Raw genomic sequence first — 12,852 nt, 5'->3', positions numbered from 1 at the left:
TTTGTGAATGAATGACGTGTATATGTCGTGGCATTATGCGGTTTGCAGGGGGCCGTCCAGCGTGAGGGGGGATGCTTGGCAGGAGACACGGGGTCTGGAGGTAGACATGGGAACAACAACCCATGCTCTATAGACCACTTTGAAGTGTACATGGTCTTTGGCACCTCTTGGCCTTTATCGGTCCCTGACAGCGCCACTTGCCAGCACAAGTACCCCGGTGCGAACTGCCTTTGATAGGGCAGGGGTGGGGGGGTGGATTGGGGCGGTGGTCGTGCAGACAAGACACAGGAAGACTCGTGAATGGAGACACACTTATGTGGATTGCAGGGGGCCGTCCAGCGTGAGGGGGGATGCTTGGCAGGAGACAGGGGTCTGGAGGTAGACATGGGAACAACAACCCATGCTCTATAGACCACTTTGAAGTGTACATGGTCTTTGGCACCTCTTGGCCTTTATCGCTCCCTGACAGCTCCACTTGCCAGCACAAGTACCCCGGTGCGAACTGCCTTTGATAGGGCGGGGGGGTGGATTGGGGCGGTGGTCGTGCAAACAAGACTCGTTTGCCGCAGGGCCTCACCAAGGAGAGGCCATCTAACTGCATGTAAGAGGCAGGCTGCAGGATCTAGTACATGGAAGGCAGGGGGGTGAGTTTATAAATACCTCACCCTCCCAGGAGAATATATGGGTGCAGTTCACCCTGGAGACCCTGGATGCCTAGGCAGTTAGTCAGCAGCAGGCTGGCCTGTGGTGGCAAGGCGGCACGGGCCAGAGGGGGTCATCTCTGTACCCGGTGCCCAAAAGGATGATTTATTATGATCAACCATATGGATTATTTACCTATAACCATGTTTTGTATCAATAAAATCCAACAGCCTTCCTTTTATTGCCAACGCTTGAACAAAGTGGTGTGGTAAGTATTTTTGGGGGAGGAGGCAAGGCCGGGAGGCTTGATGCCAACCCGCAAAATAACATATGTATGTCTGCTGCATATGGGTTCAACGGTTATGTGGATTGAAGGTGGGCGGCCAGCGTGAGGGAGGATGCTGGCCGGAGACATGTGGTGTGACAAGACAAGGCACAGGAAGACTATTCAATGGAGACACACTAGATTCATTTAAAAATCAAAACAACCATTGTTAAAATATATGTTGGGTTTTATTTTAGATCTTAATTTCAATTGAACATAAATAATAAACATTACACATTGTAAAGTTCCGGTTGCAGCACATCCAGGGAAAATCTGCGGTATTGTCCACTGTCGCTGGGAAAATGTTGTCTAATGGCAAGTACCCCACAGGCAGGTATTACTCTCCGAACGCGGTGTCCGAGCCTCCCGTGAAGCCACCAAGTTAAGCAACGATAGGCCACCAGCCTGTACCACCTGTGAAAATGAAAGATGCAAACTGTATTAAAATGACAAAACTTTCTTATCACTGTCGATTCAGGTAAAAAATGTCATTCTGCTTTGAAAAAAATTCTATCTAGAAAATGCACAATATGGAACCAATTTACATGCATTCGAATGATATGTAGATGTAATTTTATATGTGGGAGACGACCATGAAATAGTAGTGGCATCACTGACATCACAACCAGAGTATACTTACTCGTTACTCGGATTACGCGGACGAACAGTGCCGCGAAGTTCGTGCATAAGCACCATCATCATCCTCAACACGGTCCGTGAGAGGCAGGCTTCCCTGAACTCTGGCAGCTCGGTGATGCATTGCGGACTTGGCTCGCCTTCCGAAATGTAGGCCAAGCACCCGGAATTTTCACGGCAGCAGCAGTTCTCCTCCTCAGTTGGCATTAGCTCGCACCGATTGCACGTGCACCAGATGGAGACGCCGTCCATGCGACATGGTCCAGGCTCTTCATCCGTTGACTGGTCCTCCCAACTGCCGTCCGAATCCCCATCGTTTTCACGTGCTTGCCTTTCCAGTAGTTCTTGCTCGGTGTACTCGGGCTCGTAACTATACGGCATTATTGTAGCCATTGTGTGGTAAAGAAAGTAAAATAATTTACAGAGATGGTACAGGTGTTCACAAGGCCTAGAAGCGGCGAAGGTAGCTGACCAGAGCACAGAAACGAGTCACAGAATACTCAAAGTAACACAGAGAGAGTAATGGAATCGAAAATCTGCTGCTGTGTGTTGTGAAACGGTGTGTTTATACTTATAGAGGAAAGAGGCGTCCTGCCATTTCCATGGCGACACTTCATTAGCTGAGGCGCAGCGATTGTTGACACGAAACGTGCTTTGGCGTTGGGAAATGGGCGGTACGCGTCTGCTGATGTCAGGCTCAGGGGCGGGGGATTTGATTTAGTGCCGCAAAAGCAGGTGAGCCAGGGCGATGGGGGGGAAATGATAGGATTATTAGAAAATGGCGGCTGATTTCGAGTGCGTTAATGGACGAAAAGTCGGGTAAGGTCCATAGGAAAGTTTTCTACGATCTACCGATTTATGCTTAAAAACACATGGCCGAACCGTAGGGACAATAAAAAAAAAATCCCGGAACTATCCTTTAAGGTTTGTATTTTAAACAATTGCACAATAAAGATTTAAAAACAAAAAAAGATTACCTTACCCAGAGACAGCACCAGCACTGTGTGAACTGTGATACATCCATGCTGAAGGACACAGTTCTGACTTTTGGGATTGCATCAGATCTTGGTAGACAGGATATGAAAATTGCTCTGGGCATTATTAAGGGATTCGAGCCGTTAACAGCCAAGATGAGCCATACCATGACTTGACAATGAAATACATATTCAGAATGGAACATTAGTACCACTGACTGTATTAATATCAAAGTAAAGCAGTTTTGTTTTGATTGTGGAGTATTGCATGCTTTTATTTACAACTTTGTTCCTTTCCCCTACCAGTTTCCCTGGGTCAATGCATGATGAATTGGAAAATGATTAAAATAAACCATGCTAATATTCTATTCCAAATAATTTCTACCTAATTTTTTTGCATTTGGTCATTTCTACGGATACCCAAATATTCAACTACCAGTGAACAATGAATCTACAGATTTGACAAAAACAATGTACCTCTTTTTGTTATGAAGAATAGGAATTTATTTATAATTCAGTTTGTAATCCTGGCTTTCTATTTCAGTCTGCCAAACCAACCATGGGGAACACTGATTTCTGGAAGCCTTTGCACTATTTAAGTTTGTTACCACCATCCAAAGGAGTGCGCAGCATTGTTCTTATATCTGATGGGCACATTCAGGATGAAACAAGAACTTTCCAGATTATAAAAAACAATGTCAAGCACACACGACTGTTCACATGTGGTGTCGGGTAAGTGTTGCAGAAAGTGCGATGTCCTCGCATCCATTTGTGTTCATATACTCTCCTTATTTACCTCCAATGATTTTAATGTCTTGTAAACTGAGTGCTTCCTTGTCAGGTAAAATTTGATTACAAAATAAAATTTGACGACTCCAAGAAGGCCGCCAAATGGAGAGCTGCTTAACCGTAGAGATCTCCCCACCAACCCCGGTGCCTAATACAATAAAGAATTTGTAATAAAGTCTTCCCCAGGCAGAGATACCGTCCAAGAAGGAGCAGGGGAACAGCAGCTGAGCTTGGAATACTGGCTATTTGGCAACAATAATTGATCCGGGGCCTGTTATCCCACGGAGAGTGGAGCCCCGAGGTACTGTCCTGGCTGTCAGCGCGGGCCGGGTGAAGAGGCAGGCAAGCAGACGCCAAACAAGAGAAGCTCCCCTAAGGGCACAGAATGAAGTGAGGTTGACCGCCCGTGGAGGCGGGGAGGGGGCTTCCTCTTCCCAGACAACAGAGAACTGGGGGCGCTGGTGTTGCGTTGCCCAGGGTGAGGGAAGGCAGCCAAGAGACCATTGACAGGCGCTCGCTCGCTGAGAGGGGGCGGTGGGGTCCCTCTCCCCCACTAATCCGAAGCGCCGGAGGAGCTGCAGTGCTGGCAGGAGGTGCAAGAGGGGCCATAGATCAGGAACGGCATTCCTGAGGGGCACGGCGCTTCCCAGGATCGTCGCACAATAAAGCAGCGGGCATCCCTGATCCTAAAAGGGAGCATGAGTGGGTGATGGCATGCTCGCCCAGGCAGTTCACTCCAGTGCAAGGTAATCACACAGTGAGGAGCAGGAAGGTGCTGCAGGGGGGCCATCAGCCATCATCTTGAAGGGAAGAGCTGGAAGAGGAACCGTTGTGAAGGCAGCTGCTGCCCAATAAAGTCAGACTTGGTCTGGGCCATTGGGGCAAGCCCCCCCAAGTCAATATGCTCAGAGCCCTTTTCAATGCAGGGTGAGCATTGTACATGAAGGGACCTTAGCAACAGAGACACGGAACAGAGATAAACCTTGCCCCCCTTGGCCAAACTATAGTGCGGCAGGAGAAGGTCTGGAGAACAGGGAGCTATCTGCACTTGAGGTGTGCACAGAAGAGATTGGGAGCATCGCCTGGGAGACCTGAGGAGGAAAACAACTGCTGGCCCATCTGTACAGGGGTGGTGGGGAGCAACACACCCTGAAATCCAGAAAGGGGCAGACACAAGAAGTGACCAAGTGAGGGCACCACTAAGCTCCTGAAGCAGTTGCCAGGTGGGGATCAAAGAGAGCAACAGGGTACCCAGGGTAAGAGGAGGGGACTGGGTCTCCCTCCAGCCAAATCTGCCACATCAATGTCTAAGAACAAGGATAAGGACTCACAATCGGCCCCAAATAAGCTAGAAAAGTTCCAGGAGGGCAACTTGCAAAGACTTTGGCAAAAGGATGGAGAATCATCCACAGCAAGTGAAGAGGGGCCCCTAGCAGAAGAGGTGCTGGAAGATATGGCGGAGCCAGTGAAAGATAAGGTGCTCAGAGCTCCAGTTATTTCAGGACTTAGCACAGGCCACCCTGGTGAAGCGACGGCTGAAGGGACCGCTGGTCCGGTTCCTGGCGTGGGCTGAGATGTACGCTACCAGTGGACCTTTCCCATTGGTCTACTATTTGAATGAGCAGGGAACCAACATCGGGTCACCACCTGTGAGGAAGGCTTGAAGGTTTTGAAGATGGAAGAGGAGGGGTATCCCTGTCAAGAATGGAGACAGTTGAGAGAACCTCTCAAATGGAAACTGTTGGAGTGGACAAAGGTCCAGGCAAAGGGCTCCAAAAAATGGGCTCTGTGCAGCCTGGTTAAATCTCCTGATAAGGGGGAGGGAGCAGATGGTCCCCATCCAGCCACCGACAAGGATCCACCACGCTGAGGGAAAGATGGGATGACAACCTGCCCTAGGTATTAAGCCACCTAAGGGAGGAAGATAGGCGGGAGGCACCGGGGGGGAGGAGTGGGAGGTGAATTGCATCTTGGTTTGGTTACATGGGTCTAGGGAGACCCGCACAGGTTTACTCTGGGTTACTACAAGGGCTCAACACCTGGGATGTAGGGCTGGGGGGAGCTAGAGGCAGGTTGAGCCCCACCAGAGTGGGGGCTTGAAGGGGCCTTAGGAAGGGGGCAATGGGAGAGGGGCAGGGGAAGGGATAGGGGACCCCAGAAGTGGACATTCAGCGACAGTAATAGCCTTGCTGCATGCAGAGTATGGGTAGTGGAGAAGTGCTTCATATTACCACCTTGAATGTCAGGAGGCGTAACTCCCCGGTCAACAGAAGGAAGGTGGAGTAGTTCTTGGGCACGGGGAAGCTAGGAATTGTAGCTCTTCAGGAAACGCATATTCAGTGTCGGGACAAGCACAAGTTGAAACTCAAGGGGTACATCTGTTTCTATCCAACGCCCAGGAGATGGCGGGGGAGGGCAGGGGGGTTAATAGCCATTCGAGATTTAGCAGAGTTGGATACGGAGGGGGACACTGAGGGTAGGTATCTGGTGGTCTCCTTCCATTGGGAGAGGGGAACATACACAATAGCAGCAATTCATGCACTGGGAGAAACCTTACAGTGTCTCCCTCGCTAGTCCCCGGGGATCTGTCATCCAGGTGGCCAGAGCACAGCCATCCCTATTGGATCCAGTTCCTGGGGGTGGTCCAGTGAGGGAGGATCACCTGGATGGGGGGTCCTTGGGGAGTGTGAGTGGGACACTGACCGGCGAGACGCGGTATCCCCTTCTTTCAACACCTTTTCCTCATCCTACCACTTAGGATATTCCAAAACACTCCCCCACCCCCTTTTTCCACATGAACACTTTCGCACAACACAAAAGACAACGGACTAACACCAGAGCCGTTTACCTGATGTGTCCCAATACCTGGGTCAGGCAATTGACCAGAATCACACACACCTGCCGGCCCTTTCCCTTCCCTACAGGGATAAAAGGTGGAGCACAAGAGCACAGAACGAGCAAGGCAAGACCGCACGACGTAGGAGCTAACTCAACATGGCAGTTCAAGAGTAGGCACAAACCGAGAGGGAGACAAGGAGAGAGTCAACCTTGTCATTTGAGACCAAGGGTCGTGGAACCTCCGCAGAGGGAATGATAAATCTGCAAACAATAGCCAGCGTGTATTGCACCAGACGTCAATGGTACACAAGACCCTCCTCCGCTGATTGCCAAGCCGGGGAGAAACGCTTGTCTCTGTGGTACCAACCTTGACTCTGAGGCAAAAGAAAGCCACGCTGTTCATCACAGCTGGTGAATCAAGGGGAGTGTTGATAAGAAACCGAACTGTGTTGAATGAAGTAGCCAAAGGCTAAGTTGAAATTTGAGAAGCAAAAGAATACTATTAATGAAGGAGGGGGGAAATTGGATACATAGGAGTCCAGCACCACATGGGTGTTCACGCAGGAAATTCTCAGCGGAAATTTACCCAACGGTAAAGACTACCGTAACCAGAAGACCGTGGGAAGAACGGTCAAAGTGGTCATACAGGGGTCTTGTAAAATCCTCTGTACCGTCAAAAGTCTTTGACCGATAGAGAATAGGGAAGTGAATCCTGCATGGTGAAGATAAGTACATGAACAGTGTGTTTACAAAAATCGTAGAGAGTGAACCTGGCAGAGGGAAGTCGAAAACCAGGGGCAAAGGCCGAAAACCTGTTTAAGAAGACATTAAGTTTTGTGAAAGCGAGAAGAATTGCAAGACAAGGGGAAGGGCAGTGTCCCCCTTGTCATCTGGGGTCCAAGCCCGGCCGAGGGAGATCGAGGGGTGGAAAGTTACCACCCAAAGTTCACTGAGAATGGAACTGTCTTGTTAATTTGTTGAATACGACTTCTGTGGAGTCTGCGCCCAGAAGAGGGGGACCCGGGTGTGAAGCCATCACCCAAAGTGTTCGTAGAACAAAACTTTGTTTGTGTTTGTTGAGAGCATCAGGCCTCAAAGGCGAGAGACTTTTCATTATAAAGAGACTAAACCATCGAAGAACCTGATAGCTGATACAGAACTGTTAGCTTGTGCTGGGAATGCTCGAGTGTGTGCTGTGCTCCAAAGTCCCACCTTGTCCGGTGCTAAAAACATGGGGAAGGGAGACATTGAGGCAATTTCATCCTGACTTATTATTTGTGAACACTTTCTTCCTTATTTTGAATACCCTATCCCACACTCTTTCTGTAATTAGTTGTAAGGAATTCGCAATAGGTTTTTCTTGGTACAGGCTTTTAACTTTGACAAGACGCCACATGGACTGCCTTATTTTTTATTTGGTGGTCGACGTTTGCTCCCATCTTAAATTTAGGTTTAGGTTCAGTGTTTTTCCACCCTGCATTTACAGTTTAATAAACACTCTGGAACTGTAATCACTTGTCTGTCTTTACTGTTGTCACCATGAGTTCCTTACAGCACCCAACACGGGGCAAGATGGGTTCATATGGGCAACGCTGACCAAACTGGAGAGGTTCGCCACAGGGTGCTTAATACTTGTGGGAAATTTCAACCTGGTGTGGGACCCACGGGCGGACAGGAGCGCGAGGGTGTTTCATAATCAGGGATGCCTTCTGTTGCATTGAAGGAGCTCATGGCCCAATTGGCTTTGGCAGACTGCTGGAGGGAACTTAGGGGTGTGGGGCGGAAACATTACACATTCTACTCTCATGTTCACAGATCTTTCTCAAGGATATATTACGCCTGGTGGACATGGCCAGCTGCGATGTGAGGAAGCAGCGATCTTGTAACAGAGCTCTCTGAACCCTGATTGGGAGTCATAGGCGTCCATACGAAGCAAAAAGCTACAGTGAAGAGCCGGCGCTTGTTGTTACCAAAATGGCAGGCGCACCCTGCTGAGTGCAAGGACAGTGGACCAGCCCTCCTAGAACCGATCGTACGCTGTCCGGACGGATCACTGTGCCCTTCCAGGGTGATCAGCTAGTCGGATGGTCTATTATCGTAGACCCAACAGCAGAGTGCTCGTCTGGAATATCTGACAGACTGCAGGAGCAGGGCACCAGTGGTGAAACTTGGAAAGAAGGTAAGCGAAGGCACAGAACTGCGAGCACCCAATACTGAGAGCACAACGGGACTGCTATGAGGGGACGGCGGGGTGCAGTTCACAGCTAGACAATGACGAAACATAGAGTAGCTTATCGGGAGGTGTCGGGAGGCTCGATTGCTCTGAAGCATCCCCCACATATCTAGTGACTCTGCCTGACGGAGGGAGAACAGCGCCAGAACTAACAGTCAGTCATGTATACAGCAGTGCATGACGAAACACGCTGACTCGTGGACACCCAATATTTTGGATAAAGGTGGCAGGGCAACAGAGACACTGCTTGTTGATGTATAGATGTACAAAGTTGAATTGGCAGGGCACAAAGTGAACACAGATCAAGAGACTAAATTTGATGGCGGCAAAAGGACTGTAAGCTCAGATGCCATTTTATCGGGGGTAATGAAGGTATGATTGCCCCGTGCCCCCCATTCATCACATATCAGGGTGGCGCTGATCCCCATACTTCAAATACCCAGTGAAAACATATGCATGCTGGGACACTTGGGGGCAAGCGCTCATTGCTAAAATACTGGAGCAGAGGCAGGAGACCACCGTGCCGTCTTGCAAGCACAACTGATACCGTCCACAATTGCAGCATGATAGTCTGTTGGCAGCAGGGTAACGACGAGTGGTGTGTGGACAGACCTAAAATGAGCTACACGCCCTCAGAGGAATATAAGGAAGTCGTGCCCTCAGTTAAGTTACACAGGGCAAAACCTGCAGCACACACAGGGGACCAATGAAAGAAGGAGGGAGAAAGAAGTCCTCTGTGCAGTTGAAACAAACTTCAATGGAGGAGTTTGCCAAGAAATGTGAACAGAAGCAGGACTCCAGAGACATTGTTGATCAATTGAGAGGAAATGGCCGGAAGCTTCCGCTAGACAGTGCTAACAGAATTCTAGAAACAATTGCAGCCTTGAGAGCGTCAATGGAGACCCCACAAGTGAAGAGCCATGTAGGCCTCTTACAACAGTATGTGTGCAATCTAGCAGGCAAGGTGGGGGACACTGAGAAGAAACTAGAATACTTCTCAGCCTCCACTAAGGAACTATAAGAGACAGTCCAAGAGCTGAAGACAAAGATACGATTGCTACAGGATCGGGCTGAAGATGCGGCGGGGTGAGCCAGAAGAAGCAACATCCGGATTCTGGGGCTACCTGAGGGGGCAGAAGGCAGGGACCCTACCACATACATAGAAAACATGCTCCTTCAAGATATTGGCCAGAGCACTATTATGGGGGTTTACGGTGGAGAGATAGCAAAGAGATTGTAGTCTAAGCACAAAGGTTTAGGGAAGTTCAAGAATCTAGAGAAGTGACTTGAATATCCATGGTTTGACCTCGCTGGGGTGGTATGGGGTACCCCTATCCACAAGTCTCCCCCCATAGGTTTGGATGTTCAGTCTTTCTCCGTTCTTTAGGAGTATTTAGAGTACCGAGTAGTACTCGGCCACCAGATCCCGAGGGCTATAGGGTACAAATGGTGGTTGAGCCTCCACAGGAAGGTTCTGGTGGGCAGTTTGTTCATGTTCATGTTTGGGAAGGTTAGTTTCCGTTACAACACAGCTTAATTCAACTAAAGAATAAATGTATGGCAGATACCCATGAGTTGGTGAGATGGCCTGATAAGGTCTCTGTGCTCTCTGATAGGATGTGTACAGTAGTGGAGGACACAGGTGAACCTGATAGCTGAGAGGCTTAGAATCACTTCCTGGAACGTCACGTGGATTGCATAACATTATTAAAAGAGTAAGAGTGGCAACATACTTGCGTCGCAAAGGAATCCAGATAGCTTTACTACAGGAGACGCACCACACACCTGGTAAACAGTCTAAAAAATTAATAAAGCGGGGAGGGAAAGGGTTTGTATCGGTCTATTCTCATTATGCGAGAGGGGTTCTTATCTGGGTGGCCCCTATGGTACCCTTTTAGAAAGTGGGAGTTCACACGGCTACTGAAGGGAGAGTGGTACTGGTACATGGGTTCCTAGATAGGAAGGAGGTCTGTCTAATCAATATTTATGCACCCAATCATAGCACAGCTGCTTTTTTCCGATCCCTCTATGCAAGATTGGCCCCCTTCAGAAGTATGACATGGATCTGGGGCGGGGACTTTAACTGCACAATTGATCCGAGTCTGGACAGGTCCGACGGGAAATGCATATCGCTCCCCCACCCCCCAACCAAGGTCCTGCAAAAGCTTATGGAGGACCTAGAATTACAAGAGGTCTGGAGATGGCTGAAAGGACCTAGGAGAGTATTCTCATTCTACTTGAGCATGCATAAGATATACACACGAATATACTACTTCCTTACAGGAATTGACCAGCTCAGGGAATGTGTAGGAGCTTCATACAAAGAGAGGACTCTTTCGGACCACTAGTCGAGTGGGTACTTAGTAATCAACCTGCCCTGATACCGACCTGGAAACTGTGGGTGGAGACCTTACAGGATGGATAGTTCAGGGAAGAATTAGCTCAGCAGATAGATGAATATTTCGGCTTTAATGAGGTTAGTGTCCATGAGGAGGGAATTGTGTGGGATGCCTTTAAGGTAGTGGTGAGAAGGGAAGCCATAGCGAAGGCCGGAAGGATTTGAAGCCAGCTGGAGTGCAAGTTGGCGGGCACAGAAGCTGAGATTAAGCAGATAGAGAGCTCCAATGTCGGGAGAATGGGGACAGAAGTGAAGCTTATTGGACTCAGGAAGGAATGTTCCGAACATTGGAGAGAGTTGGGAGATATAATTACGCAAAATACTAGGAAATGTTGCACGGGCAAGGCGATAAGACCGGTAGGTTAACCTGGTTGTCCAGAGGCATAGATGCCCGAGAAGGGATTATTGAAATAATAGATGAATGTGGGGAAACCTGGAGATTGTAAAAAGAAATCAATGAGATATTTTGAACTTTCTACTGACGCCTTCATAAGGACTCAGGAGATAGTAGAGAGCAGGGTATTGATGAGACCCCAGCTGAGATCGGTCTGCCCACACTAAGTACGGAACAACGAGATGTGCTAGAGGCACCGCTCACGATAGAAGAATTATGGGAGATAATAACCATACTACCCATGCCCAAAACACCAGGGGGGATGGCCTACTGGCAGAGTTTTATGGGGAATTTATAGATAAGGTAGCACCAAAATTACTTCAAACTCTTGAAAAGGCATATCAAGTGGGGAAATTACCCCACAGTATGGAAGAGTCCATCATAATCCCAATTCTAAAACCGGGCAATGAAGGGAAATTTTGCAAATCATATTGTCCAATATCACTCATCAATCACTGACCACTTATCACTAAGATCCTCACGCCAGTCTTAGCAGAGAGACTGAAAAGGCTGGTTGGGACGCTGATAAACCCAGACCATACTGTCTATGTCCCGGGGAGGGCAACAACTGAAAACCTAAGAAGGTTGCATGCAATAATTGACAGGACGCAAGACTGGCCAGAAGGATGTGCAGTCGTGGCACTGAATGCCATAAAAGCTTTTGACTCTGTCAGGTGGGAATGGTTGTTCGCATATCTGAGACGCTTTTGGATAGGAGAGGGGTTAATGAGGTGCATCCAGATGCTCTATTCCAGCCCGGTGGCACTAGTATGAACCAGTATATTCCTATTAGAGCAGTTCCCGATACAAAGGGGCACAAAACAGGGCTGCCCTTATCCCCCATGCTATATATCTTGGCCCTAGAACCCCAGGCTATTTCTGAGGAGGATATTCAAAGACACAGGGCTTTATGTGGATGGTATGCACCATTGTAATACCTGTGCAAAAAATGAGCTAGTATATGGCGCTGGTGCGCAGCCATTTTGGACATTCACTTCCAAACCTCAATGAAAGTCTTAAGTTTCTGTGAGCTCAGTTAGAAGGCAGACATGAATTCTACAATGGCTGCAATATTATATTATGAAACAGAGGAGCTCTCTATGAAGGATAGTTGCTGTATTGTTCGCTCAAGGACGAGCCGGGAAGGGAGTCAGAGATGTGAAGGTGCATTGATAAGGGGTGCTGGGAACGAGCGTGTGGGAGACAAACTGTGTTTTTCCACTACTGTCTGGATTTTTCTGTTCTTTGCCTCCCATGCTTGCTGTCTGTTCTTCGGCCGGGGACAGTTTTGCAACCTAGGAGGGGTGGGGATTTGTCCCCCATAAGAAGAGAGGTATCCTGATGGTAGACAGAGAATTGGAACTCCGGGTAATGAAGTTTCGCTGAGAGGGAGAACGCTCCGCTCCAGACCCCGTTAGTATGTGTGATATCTCTGCCTACCTTCCTCGGGCCTGGGTAGTGTTGTCGTGGCTGAGATTAAGTTTTCTCCTGCAACTGCAGGAACGGTGATGTAGACCCTTTTACAACCATCCTTGCTTATCTGTTTATGTATAACCAATTGCATGTATAACCAATTGCATTTATTCCAAAAGTTATCTGTATGCTTATTGAGTGTGAATAAAG

General features: G+C 48.6%; 1 protein-coding gene across 7 annotated transcripts in view; it reads left to right on the top strand.

The window, feature by feature from the left end:
• The window catches only part of PARP4 (poly(ADP-ribose) polymerase family member 4), a 2,748,946-nt gene that overhangs the window by 1,351,050 nt on the left and 1,385,044 nt on the right, over nucleotides 1-12,852 (top strand). For all 7 annotated transcript variants that reach the window (XM_069639202.1, XM_069639198.1, XM_069639200.1 and 4 more), the window contains exon 24: nucleotides 3,122-3,309. In XM_069639202.1, coding sequence (XP_069495303.1) covers nucleotides 3,122-3,309 — 188 coding nt within the window. The remainder of the gene's footprint in view (nucleotides 1-3,121; nucleotides 3,310-12,852) is intronic.

The sequence above is a fragment of the Ambystoma mexicanum genome, chromosome 7q (assembly GCF_040938575.1).
Source record: "Ambystoma mexicanum isolate Mex_15411 chromosome 7q, UKY_AmexF1_1, whole genome shotgun sequence".
Taxonomy (NCBI): domain Eukaryota; kingdom Metazoa; phylum Chordata; class Amphibia; order Caudata; family Ambystomatidae; genus Ambystoma; species Ambystoma mexicanum.
The sequence above is the reverse complement of the archived record's forward strand: the minus strand, read 5'-3'. Positions and strand labels throughout refer to the sequence as shown.